The sequence below is a fragment of the Ammospiza nelsoni genome, chromosome 32 (assembly GCF_027579445.1).
Source record: "Ammospiza nelsoni isolate bAmmNel1 chromosome 32, bAmmNel1.pri, whole genome shotgun sequence".
In the NCBI taxonomy this organism is placed as follows: Eukaryota; Metazoa; Chordata; class Aves; order Passeriformes; family Passerellidae; genus Ammospiza; species Ammospiza nelsoni.
In genome coordinates, this window is record NC_080664.1 from 2,643,217 (window position 1) to 2,656,539 (window position 13,323).

Here is a 13,323-nt window from a genome sequence, read left to right on the forward strand (position 1 = left end):
CAAGTAAATATTTTGTCCTTGGATAGTTATGGGAAAGCAGAGTGACAAACATGGAGGCCTTGAGAACCGTTCATAACAGGATGAGACAAACAAGTCTTAGTCTCAATAACAAACCACAGGTATTGAAAACAAAAGGAGGGGTTGATGTGTAATCGATAACCAATGATGAGCTCGGGTTTTGCAATATGTATGAACTTAATTAACACTGTTATAAAATGTGCATGTTGGATCAATAAATTGGAGTTCGATGCTGATCAAAGGATGGGTCGTCTCCCTTCGCCTCTACAAATGGTGACACCCGGACGTGATACAGCAACACACCACGGAGGAGCGAAGAAACAGGTCAGGTCCGAGCAGCCCGGGCGGCAGTAAACACAACAAAAGGGATAAAAAAGAAGCTGAGACACGTTGTGCCTTGGGTGTCGTACAGGCGAGCCCAACTGATACGTTCTGCACGGCCCTTGAAGAGGCTGCAATCAGTGCTGACAATTTTAGGTATGGAAAGGCAAGCAGCATATTTACAAAAAAGGCAGGTTAAGGGGGTAGATTTACAAAAGGATTTACCAGGACTTTGGACGTATGGCTACAGTAGGGGAGTTTTTATTAACCCCCATACGGTTTACGAGTTAATGGAGTGGCGTAAATTCAGTGACTTATTACGGGAGGCTACTTTAGAGAGTGATAAAACTGCCAAGAAGTTAAGTAAGCTATAGTGGGTAGTGCACAATAGACTGCTTCAGCATGTCTCTGAGTGCAAGGTAGCAGCCACGGCTGATGGCGCCTGCGGGGCTGTGCTGCTCCGAACTCGGCGTGGGCGCTGCGCCATGGAGAGCAGCCGCGGCGAGCGACCGCCTGAAATGCTGCGCTGCAGCGGTGGTAGCGGAGGCAGCCACGGGGGAAGCAGAGCCGCCGTAGAAGCCCAGCGCAGGGGGGGGTTCATCCGCTCTGACACAAGCGGTGGGGGACCAGAGCGCTTTTCCAGCGCCAGTGCTTCTCTCTCTGCCCCGCAGCCGGCAAAAAGCTTACGTTTTAGACCTAACAGCCGTAATAAATGTAACTCTTGTCAACAAAAAGAAAAGATCCACTGCAATTAAGAAACCAGTGATAATAAACAAGCGACACCAAGGAGCATTACTATCCAGACGTTCCTTGCCTAAGTTAAAAATACCTTTTGTCCTTCCTGACAGAGACTGTGAAACAGAAATCAGCGTACTGAATGCGTGAGTCAAATTTTGGTCGATTTGGCTTAGCATCTGTTATGCTGTCAGAATCACCTGCATTAACATAGACTTTAACATCAGAGACACACATGGCTCGGTCGGTGGAACATCAAACTCTAAAATTGTATTTTGAAAAATTTAAAAATGTTAAAGATGTGTTGAAGTGATTGTATGGGTGAGATGTTATGAGTGTGCTTTTTGGTATAAAAATGCTGCAGCAAACACGTGAAAAAAGTTGTTTTAGCTTAGTATTTTAGAATCAGGCCTGTAAGTAAGTAATAGTAAATGCTATATTTTATTTCTATAGTAAGTTTTATCCGTTGCTAAGTAGTTTAAGTTAAATTATCTATTAAGTGCCGTTAAATGTTAAATACTGTTAAGGTTAAGTTTTGTTAAGTTTATCTTCTGTTAGGTTTAAGTGCTGTTCAGTTTAATTTCTGTTAAGTTTAAGTGTTATGAAGTTTAAGTGAAGTTAGATTCTGTTAAGATTAAAATTATATTAGGTTTAAGTTATGTAGAATTTAAAGTCAGTTAAGAAATGTTAAAGTTAAATTTAAGTGATTTTACATGTAAGTTCTGTTGAGTTTAATTTCTGTTAAGTTTAAGTGATGTTAAGTTCTGTTAAATTTAGATATTTTAAGTGCTTTAAGTTTAAGGCATACCGCTTTTTCACCACTCCAAATTAACAAAGGACTGAGAATCGCTCAGCTGGTGCCATGTGAGCCAAATGACTAAGGGATTACAGACTGTAAAAGGACAAGAGAGGGGAAATGGTTTTGAATCCACCAGAGGACTTACCTTACTGACTTTGAACATTTCTGAGAAACCCAAGAAAAGGGTGGAAGTGGAATTTCAAGGACACAAAGGATCATTTTCAGGCTTGTTGGACACTGGGGTCCATTCCAGCATTATTAGCCCTAGCTGTTCCCCTCCTCTCCGGGTTCGCATGAATGAAAACAGCTAACAACCTTCTTTTCTTAGTCAAATTACCACCTACCATACAATGCCTGACAAGGCAGGACATTATGGCTCAGCTGGGAGTGGTTTTAACCCTTTGGGGTAAAAGCCATTGCTCGGACCGTGGCTGGGGAACCTTATAGAGATACTGGGTGTGCTTTTAAATGCTTTTACTTGTTTTACCTTGTATTTTTAATTGTATTCAAGATATGGTCAGTAGAATAATAGAAAAACCCTAGCAGACTAACCTCCATAGTGCATAAAAGAAAAAAGGGGGAATTTGTTGGAGAATTTTGTTCAGAAATGGCTTATAGAGTTTTGTTCAGACATGCCATAATCATATACAGCTGATGAAAAAGTCAAAGGCAGCTGTGAGGAGCAAATTCTAAAAGCCTGTTCCTGTAAACAACAAAATTCTCAGGCACGTTTATGTAAACAGCAGAAGTTCTCAGGTTGTTTTTTAATAACAAGTAAATATTTTGTCCTTGGATAGTTATGGGAAAGCAGAGTGACAAACATGGAGGCCTTGAGAACTGTTCATAACAGGATGAGACAAACAAGTCTTAGTCTCAATAACAAACCACAGGTACTGAAAACAAAAGGAGGGGTTGATGTGTAATCGATAACCAATGATGAGCTCGGGTTTTGCAATATGTATGAACTTAATTAACACTGTTATAAAATGTGCATGTTGGATCAATAAATTGGAGTTCGATGCTGATCAAAGGATGGGTCGTCTCCCTTCGCTTCTACAGGGATCCCCCTGAAATACCTCTCCCCTTACATCAACCTCTTGCATATTCATCGACCCTCATGCACATCCATAAACTGCTTTACATATTCCAGGAACAATTTTACATGGCCTCTCCTTGGGTCTGGCTTTTCAGAGCATGTGTGTTTCTTGGCTGTGGTTTTGGCTCCTTCTCTTTATCACCTTCAGTTTTTGGGCCTTGGTCCACTCTGCCTTCAGACACTGAGTGCTGATAGTTGGCAGATCTGTACAGGTGTCCTCATCCTGTGTGCATTGGATGTTATCCCATCCAAGCAGGCAGTTTAAAACAAGCAGCTATTTCACTGAGCTTACTTAACAACAGAAATAAAAATTGTATATTTATACCAAAGTTACTTTAACACCACACATATAAAATCCATTTTAATATTAACGAAAAGCCAATATTATACTACGTATCCTTAACATTGCCTATATCTTTCCTTACCCTTTTATTACCAAGAGTGCAGCAAGGAGTGCAAACTGCCAGCACGGCACGGAGTTGCTGCCGTCTCTCCATCGGCCCGTGTCCCTCTCCTGTAAGAGCCTGAATGAGAGATGTGGGACTCCAGGCAGCTCTCCAAAATGCATTTTATTGTATCCAAGATGTTACAGCAGTCCAGGGTCGTGGGTGACAGAGCCTGTGCCTACAGCTGTCAGCTTCAGCTGCAGACATACCTGGAGACCCTTTAGCTTTGGTTACAGTGCATTATATACTCTTCTTTGCTGAGCATCTTAACACAGAAGAATCAGTCTATTCCTTTACTTTTACCTATAGCCTGTCATAACTCCTATAATTGCCATATTGATGTTACTATTCTCCAATCACTAAAAGTTAGTACATTACAATTTAAACTAGAAGTTGTTTTTCAGTTTTCTTGCAGTGGAAAATTCTGAGACTTTTTTTCTATTTGCAATATCGACAGTCTTCTTTGCCTGTGGAATCTTTTCGCTTGGTAAAAACATCTTCTGTTTGGGGTGGGTTTATCCTTTGCTCTAAGCCATAAAAACCCCTTGTAAGTAACACACCCTTTGCCTTCTTAGTTATCCAGTAAGACTGGCTCAGCAATTCTTCTGCATCAAAACTTGCTTTCATTTCTATTCCTTCTTCAGATTCTACATTCAAAAATCTTTCTGTCAAGCACATATATCTGTTAAAATTTCCTGTTGAAATTTCACCCTTCCTAACACTCTGTGCTACCTAGTCCCCCTTTTCCTGAGGGCAGAATAAGGCACAGAATCCATCCAGACGTGACAGGGGAGCATTTCCATCCCCTCTCCGTCCTGTGTCCTCCTTTCCCCCCCATCTTTCCATGTCCCCCCTTCCCTGCCTGTCACTGTTGAGTCAGAAATGACACGGATAAATGAGTGACACACTCCATGAATCTTCAGAAGGCCAATAATCATCTTCATTAGAAAACCCATTTTTTTATAGTTGGTCCCAATACAGGTGGACCTGATTGTTTATTTTACATTTCACATGCTTGGCTAATTAAGAAAACACTCCTTGGGGTAAACAATCCAGAAGGAAAACAATTGTCACAAACACCACCTGCGAGGTTGTTCAGAATTCTTCATCTCCAGCTCCCTGATGTTTCCCAGGCTGATCCATGGGAAATCTTACCTGGATTGTGCATCCACACCTACCCGGGAAGGTGACGGCCGCGCCGTCCTGGGCCCTCCCTCTAGAAATGGCGCTCATCACACTGTTTAAGGTTCCCCTTTTTCCTGCCTAAGTCCTTCTTTTCCTGTCCCCAACCTCCCCTTCCCCCCTGCTGTTGGAACCCAGGGCACAGGGAGTGTCTCCCTGCTTGTCCTGAGAAGTCCTGATCCCCAGGAGAGCACTGCTTTTGACCTTTGTCCATGGAGAAAACTTCCAAGACTTTGGGATGAATTGGAATCTACATGTGTGAAATAGATAGTAGTGTAGTTTATCACAGGGTGAAAAACTGAGAGCTTTGGGATTTTAGTATGAGGGTGTACAGAAGACAGGATGGAGGATTTTGGGCATTGCCTGATCTCCTTGTTCTTCATCTACTCCATTTTGTGCTGTGTTGGGAGCACAGGGTGATTAGTTGGAAAGAGCTGCAATGCAGATGCTGAGTGGCAGACAAAGAATTAGTTACTGGTAGAAAGAAATAAAATGCATTCTAAGATTTAATTGGACAAAGTCATTTTAAAAGACCTTGAACCTGTGTGTCTTGTGACTTTTGGTGCCTTCTCTTTGTATGCTAAATTTGGTGTGCAGCCAGCGTGCTGAACTGTTGATATGAGAAAAATAAACAACAGCCTGAAGACCAAAAAACCAAAAGTCCCATTCATTTCGCAGTCCTGGCACAGAACTTTTTAGGGGTCTCCCCATCAGGGGATCCTCAGGGGGGTTTCACACCTCCCTCCCTCCCCCCTTCCTGCCCCGCTGCTCAGCCCCGCTCCAAGCCCTGCACCCAGGGCCCTCTCCGCTCCACAAAAGGACCCCAAATTACCCCAAATCCACCCAAAATTACCTCAGAACCCATTCTGAGGGCTCTGGGGGAAATTTGAGGGGGGTTTTGAGGGGATTGGGGGGGATTTTGGCTGGGTTTGAATCCTTCACGTACTTGGGCATCCACAAGGCACCAAAACCACTCAAAATTTCCTCCAAATTAACCCAAAATCCATCCCCAGGAGGTTTGGGGCAATTCGGGGGGTTTTGAAGAGATTTGGGGGGATTTTGGCTGGGATTGAATACTACACCAAATCTGGTGTCCAGGAGGTACCAAAACCACACAAAATCCACCCAGAATTGATTCAAAATTACCTGAAATTACCCCAAAATTCCCTCCAAATCCACCCTGATGGGGTTTGGGGGAGATATAGAGGGATTTTAGGGGAATTTTAGAGGGAATTTTGGGTAGGTTTGAATCCTATGCCCACTTTGGCATGCATGAGGTACCTAAATGCCCCAAAATCCACCAAATATTCATCCTGAGGGGGTTGGGGGGAGATTTCGGGGTGGGGGGGTGAGGGGATTTGGGGGTTTTGGGGGGGATTTTATGGGGGTTTTTGGCAGTCATCATCATCCAAAACACAACACCCCCTGCCAAAGCCAAGACCAAACCCCTAAGGACTGTGCCCCTTCTGAAGAGGAGATCAACGAACTGCACCCCTTCTGGGGAGGAGATCAAAAGCCAGAGGTGATTGAACTATTAACTCCTTAAGTAAAAATGTATTCATTTAATCATGTATCATCATTTCTGTTACTTTATCCTTTGTGATTAAGTCTTGAATGCTTTTTTACTCCTTGTTATTTAGCTGAATAATATTAATTTTGGTTTTGTAAACTATTAAGTCATATTTTTCATGTTATAAATGAGGTCCTATATGTCTAATTTAATAAACCACAATCTTAAAATTTAGCAGCAGTTTTAACTGAGATAAAATAATACAATCAAATAGAATTCAGTAGTTACAAAAAGAAATTTGGCAGCGGTTTGGATAAAGCATAAGCAAAACCGATTGATCGGGGTGTGGGGAGGGCTTCCCACCCTGCCTCAGGTGCAAAAGGCAAAAGAATCCAAACACAACTTATATACTGTGTGCCAATACATATTCATCAATATTTTCCTGTAAATCTCCTCCTATTTCTGATTCTTGAAATCTACGTCACCACACACACAGCGCATGCTCCCGCTGTGGCTAAGGGGGCTTCTGGCTCTCTGGTGCTCTTCTTGGAGGAAGGCTGACAGTCTTCCTCGCTGTCCTCTGAATAACCTGGCAGGTTGTGCATGTGCCCCAAGTCCTGTGTTATGTAAGTAAGCACTATGTTCCAATTAAGCCTCATTATTTTATAGATAAGAACACTATTTTAGACTCCCTGTCTGGAAGCGTCCCAACTTTATTCATGTCACAGCCAATCCTGTCCTGGGAGTTGTCTTAACTTTGTCTTTATGCCAATTCTGACTTGGGAGTCTTCCTAAATTTTGTTCATCAAGGCCAATTCCAATCTCCTGTATCCTGTTTCCCACATGTATCATCTACAAAGAAACCTGTTTGTTTCATAATATTAATCACATATACCTTTCCAATTATTTCCCAAATATATTGAAATAATTACAATTTTGTTAGAACTAATCACATCCATTTATCACAGGAGGCCAAAAGCTTGGAAAAGAATGAAAGAAATGCTCCAATGATGACGATGACAAAAAAACCCCAATTTATTTTTGATAGCAAATGAAGGTCGGCCGCCCTCCAGCCCTCCCAGCCTGGCAGGCCTAGTGGGGCCATTCCCATGGCATGAGGTGCTGACAGCCTGTGGAGAAAAAACCAGAGAGCCACGGTCAGTCGCAGCAGGCTCCTGTCCCCCTGTCCCACCATGGCCTGTGCCTGGGCCAGGCTGCTGGCTGTGCTCAGAGCCCAAACCTCCCGACCCATTCTCTGTTTTTAGAGAAGGGCAGCGTGGCAGGCCACGTTCCACCTCCTCTGCTTAATCAGAGCAGCAACCTCCTCAGCAGCTGCAAGAGCGGGATGCCCGTGTGCCCGCTGCCGCCTGCCCAGAGCTCTTCTACCAGCTGAGCTGTGGAGCCGGGTGCCCACCTCTGGAGAGCTGCTGCCAGGAGAGGAGCCGATCCCACACCAGGTCCTTGTCCTTCTAGAAGGGGCTGTCCCTGCAGACTGTGGCCCCTGGGGTAGCGCTGGCACTGGATGCGCTCCACGGACGCTGCAGGCTCTTCCCCGTCCGGTCCGGGCACCAGGTGTTATCCTCCTGGGAAAAACAAAGAACAATTGCATGAAAGCCAATTCAAAACAAGACCTGGAAACAAGAAAAAGCACAAAGCCTGTCACTGTTTCATGGATCTGAGGAGGGTCTGACTACTCCATGCGAGAATTAAACCTGTCCACAGGTGGGGAAAATCCCCAACTTTTCCCATTCATAAACGCACCCCTTCCTCGAGGGCCTGCAGAGTAGACCAGCTGAGGCATGGCTTCGGAACCTGTCCCCTCCTGCCGCCCCCCCATGCACATGGATGGATGCTTTTGTCAGGCTGGCTGCCCCCGCCTAAGCCCATGCCAGGCTGGCTGGCAGAAGCTGTCAGCAAGGCCAGGAACCGGCTCCCCTTCCACAACATTCGTCCCCTGTACTGCCAAAAAGCAGCTCGGCGGCCAGCAGAAAAATTAATATTCCCCAGCGCCGCCAAGCGGGGAACCTCCGGAGTGTGGTCAGGCCGAGCCCTGCTGTGCCTGGAAGCACCAGCACCCCCCTGCCCCTGTACTGGCTGGGGACTCATCTTGATTCCACTGGGGCGCAGAGCGTGTCCTTCAGGCAGGGGCCGCAGCCAAAGGCAATGGGCACTGTCCCGCCAGCGGCCAGCTCCAGGATGGTGTTCCCAGCTCCATGTCGTGCTCCAGAAGAACACGCCAGCTGTGCCTCGGCTTGCGGGGACATCACGATGCCATTGAGCTGCAGGGGGATGTTTCCCCTGTCCCAGTCTGTGGCACCTTCACCGCACTGCCACCAATTCTCCAGTGGGACAGGCAGCACGGAGCCGCTCCCTCCACAGCTCGTGGGGAGCAGCGGAAGCATCTCCTCGGCTGTGCTCTCTCCTCTGTGCCACGGTCACAGGGAAATGCTCCATTTTCTTCCAGCGCCACGAGACACGTGCCGCTGCTACTTGCTGGGCTCCTGGATCCTACTGTGCACAGGGATGCATTTCTGCTGTCTCCTGTGCCAGGCACGGCTCCTGCAGCCAAGAATATTCAAAAAGGTCCTCCAGTGATGGCCTGTCTGTGGGGTCCATGCAGAAACACCACCTGATGAGGTGCTGGCACTCTGCAGAGAGAAGCCAGAAACCACCGCTCAGCGGGACAAGGCTCCTGTCCATGCTCTCCCACATTCCACAGTGCCCAGGCCACACCAGGAATGCTCAGAGTTGCACTCAAAAGCTTCCTATCGATCCTCTCTTGCCGAGGACACCAGCACAGAGGCACAGGTGCCACCTCCTCCAGCTGAGCCCAGGAGATCCACCTCCTCACCAGCTGCAAGGGCAGGACACTTATGTGCCAGCTGCCCCTCCCAACTCCGTTCTTCCCCTCGTGCCTTGAAGGCACATCCCCACCTTGAGACACCCCTGGCAGGAAGAAGAGCTGGTCCCAGACAATGTCCTCGTTTCTGTGGAATGGAAGGTGCCCGCAGACCAGCTCATAGAGCAGGATACCCAGAGACCAGATGGTGGCTGGCTGGCCATGGTAGCAGTCAAAGAGGATCCACTCCGGTGGGCTGTACTCCGGTGTTCCTATGGGACAAGGACGCAGCTCATCAGGCCCATGCTGCTCCCTCCCTCCCAGCCAGCTCCCGTTCCACAACAGCCAGTCCCTGCCCTGCCAAAAAGCAACTTGGCAGCAGCTGGCTGAAGAAGGATTCCCCCTCCTTCCTTCCCCCCTTCCTTCTCTCCCTCTTCCCCCTCTGCCAGCCAAGGGGGGAACCTCTGCTGCCCGGCTGTGCCCTGGTTTTGGGCTCACCTGACATCCGGGTGTAGAACGTGTCCTGGAGGATCGTGCCACACCCAAAGTCGATGATCTTTGCCTTGCCCATGGCCAGGTGGACAAGGATGTTCTCGGCCTTGATGTGGTGGTGCAGGACACCACGGCTGCTGCAGCGCCGCACGGCCTCCAGCACCTGGCAGAACAGCCCCCCCCACCACGGGCTCCGTCAGGAACTGCCGCTCGTGCAGGAAGTACCAGAGGTCCTGAACGAGCTGTGGACCCTCCATGAGCAGCGCGAAGCCCTCGGGCACCTCAAACAAGTCCAGGAGCTGCATGACGCCGCGGGAGCCAGGCCACGACACCTTCCACAGCAGCACCAGCTCCAGGGGCACAAGGGCGCCCTTGCTCTGCGGGGGAAGTGCGATGCCGTCAGTGGGGTCAATGCTGCGCCATGCCTCGGGCAGCCCCTGCCCGGCCCCACCGCGGCTCGCCATGACCCGGCCTGGGGCGCTGCTCGGCCCCTGCTCACTCCACACTCGCTGCCCTCGCAGCGTTCCGGCTGCCGCCCTGCCGGGCCTCACCTCAGCCCCACCTGGCATGCCCCGCTGGCCCCGCTCACTCACCAGCCGCATCCACTGCGAGATGCACTCCCGGGACACTCGCTTGATGGCCACCTGTGAGCCAAGGCCGGCGGCGGACTTAAGATCACGCTTTGTTAAGAGTGTATAAGCGGGAGAACACGCAGAATAATAAAAACTTTTTTCTTATTGAACCCTGATCACGTGTGTATGTCACGTCCGGCCTAATGGTGACAGTTTCCCCATCTCTGAGTCAAGAAACAAGTTTTGTCTGACAGGTAACTTGTCAACAAACTGAGAAAGAAATTAGTACCTGGGCATGCAGATTTCTGAAGGGAGGAAAGAAAAGCGTTGACAAGAATAAGCCTAAGTTTTAAACACAAGAAACACTCAAAAAAATTATGTTTTAAGATATTGTACCGTATGTTACACAGAGTTCAAACAAACCACAACTCATTAGTATCTGGACTTCATTGCCCACTATGCTTAGAAATGTTGCTTGAAGGCACTTTTTGTCAAAGATCCAGTTCCTGTAGGTCACTGTAGATGCAGATCAAAATCCTACCAAAAAATCCATGTCCAAACCAGCAAGAGCGAGACTTTTGTCCTTGGCAGTAGCTTCCAGGTGCTCCTGGAAATCACCAGGCCTAGACACAAAGATGTGTATTCAATGGATGGAGAGAAGCACCATGCTTAGCTCTAACTGTGACCTTTGGTAGCAGATCTTACTAGCAGGTAATAAATTCCATTTGTTCTGCTCTTGGCCAGAGCCAAGATGGGAATCAAAGTCTAGATCGCAGGAGAAGATCACAGGAGCCTCAGCTTTTCCAGAAGAGGCAAAATACAAAGGATAGTAAATTTGTTTTGGGTTTTTTTACAGGGTTTTTTTACAGATCGATAGACAAGTGATGAAGCTAAAGATGACAGCAAAGGAGAATCAACAGATATGCTGAAACTGATTGAAGAGGAAGGAGACTTCAAATTAACTGAAAACCTGCACAGAAAGCTTCTCTACTTCTTGAAGTTGCTTCAAGTTTGAAATGACAAACTCTAGCAGCACTTCCAACTTCTTTTTATTAATTCTATGTGCTGGTTTGACCAGAACCAGGAAATGGGAATTCTGGGATGCTGTGGTCAAACCAATGGGTGCTCAGATTTTGATATTGGCACCTGATGTGGCCAGTGGGGTTTGGACACACCTCTGAAAACAGGGGTTAAAAGCAGAGCTGCGCACCTGAGAGGCTCTCTTTTGGACTTCCGTCGGGAAAGGCTTTGGATCTCTCCCCCTGTCCAAGCTGACGGCTGGGCGGGGGGAGGGGAAAAGCCACACAGCCATGAGGTAGGCCCAGCCCAAGGATGGAAGGGTGGAAGAGCCCCAGGAGACGTCGGGCAGCCACCCCCCACCCAGGGAAGAGAGAGAGGGAGAGCCAGCATCTGAATTCGATAGCAGCGCTGGCCAAGGAGGAGAAGGGGGGGGGAATGCTAGGTCAGGGCAGCGTGGGAGTTCCGGAGCTCTGGGACAGGCAGAGACTGAAATTTTTAACCCTTTTCTTGCATGATTGAGACCTTGCAAAATGCTGATCCTCCTGGAGATGAATGAGAAGAGAGATAAGAGATAAGATAAGAGGGAATGGGCCAGGAGGGAAGTGCAGAAGACTCTTGAGTGGGGGAGAGATGACGGAGTGGCCTTTTGGCTGGACTTTTCTTGTGTGGCCATAGACTGAACCATTTTTATTCCTGTGACACAGAGACTGCATTTAGGGGAAGGCAGTGCCTCAGAACCGGGAGGGTTCAGTGTGAGTACCCCTCAGCCCCAGGGGGTGAAAAAAATGGGGGGGACAGATGTCCCGAAGGAGAGACTGTGCCTTTTTTGGAGTGAGACAAGGTATCCTTAAAAGACAACCCTAAAAGCAGCTCTGGTCCATGCACAGTGGTGAGAGCACTGGGCATGGAAGGAAGATGTCACAATGGCAAAGGACTTTCTGGCCAGTGCTGAGTGACATGGGAGCACACGAGGTTTCAATGTGTTTCCAGGGGAAGCCTATGGTGCAAGAAGGACTCCTCTCCTCTTCGTGAACTGAAGACTGAGTATTCTAAAGGGTGGTGCCAGACTGAGAGTTGATGATTTGGGGGAATGTATTGCATTGGGAAATTTGGTGGGGGGGAGGAGGAAGGCGCTTTTGTAAGGTTTTCATTTTTTTTTTCTTATAGTTTTTCCCCTCTTCTTTTCTTGTAGTTTAGTTAGTAAAGTTTTCTCTGTTTCTAAGCTGGAGCCTGCTTTGCTTATTCCTGGTCACATCTCACAGCAGACACCAGGGAGAGGGTATTCTCATGGGGGCACTGGCTCTGTGCCAGGCCTAAACCATGACATTCTAGAATAAAGACAATCAAAACTGTGTACTCCTGCTTACAGTGTGAAGTAAAGCACAGGAAGCCATTGGAGTAAGAACAATTGTGTTTAGAAGGCTGAGGCAGCCTTAGGGGTAGGAGGAATGGGGAGGTGTGGAAATCAGGCCTGTGCGTGCCATTCAAGGAGCATCCAGGCCCTGAGTAGTCCCTCACAGGGGGTATCCCAGCAGATGGAGTCCAAATGGAGCAACAGCTGGGTGGGAAAAGTGCCGGGCTGGTGAGCCGTGGTTAGCAGAGGCTCCTCCATCAAACTGCTCCCTGAGAGGTGTGGTATGCTGTGTGTGTGTGTGTGTGTGTGTGTGTCCAACAGCTGGCAACAACAGGCTGGCCCAGATGTGGGAAAAGGCCAAGGAGGCAGCAGAGTGGGAATGGGGCTGTGCAGGAGGCCCTGGTGGTTGCACACACCCGTGGGGGATGAGGCTGGCCCAGATGGTCCCTGGGGCTCTGGGCTGAAAAGGGGGGAAAAGAGAAGCAGGGAGGAAGGGCCAGATGCCACTATGAGAATGCCATTCCATCTCATAGGTGACATAGTGAGAGGAGGGTGGGAACAAAATGGTGATTCCTGCTGATCACCCTGACATCTTCAAGACAAGAGGCCCAGAAAGGACTGCACATCTGCCTCCTAGTGTTGTCCTGAATGTGAGCTCATTACCTGGCGTTCATTACCCGCAAGTCTTGCAGATTTCCACGGGCATTCCACACTTCAGGTAAGCAAAGCTGCTTACCTCACTATGTTCTTTGGGCCTCTGAAAGGGACTGTCCACTTAGCTACCACCTGGCTAGGAAGGAAGTCTTACAGCACTCTGGATATTTTAGACTTTTATTGGCACTCGGGCTGAAACAAAGTATCCCCTCACTACTTCACCATCTTCATCCTTCTGTCCTGCAGGTGGCCTGTTCAGGCTGACAGCTTGGAGCACCTGCCAGC

At 48.2% G+C, this 13,323-nt stretch overlaps 1 protein-coding gene across 1 annotated transcript; it reads right to left on the reverse strand.

Annotated features, from left to right (window-relative positions):
• Positions 1-7,576: 7,576 nt before the first annotated feature.
• LOC132085736 (serine/threonine-protein kinase pim-1-like) lies at positions 7,577-13,058 on the reverse strand. Its single transcript, XM_059491162.1, is given in 8 exon segments — positions 7,577-7,690; positions 8,225-8,386; positions 8,959-9,218; positions 9,445-9,619; positions 9,621-9,815; positions 10,032-10,118; positions 10,300-10,315; positions 13,048-13,058. Coding segments are annotated over 8 exon segments (1,020 nt in total).
• Positions 13,059-13,323: the final 265 nt, after the last annotated feature.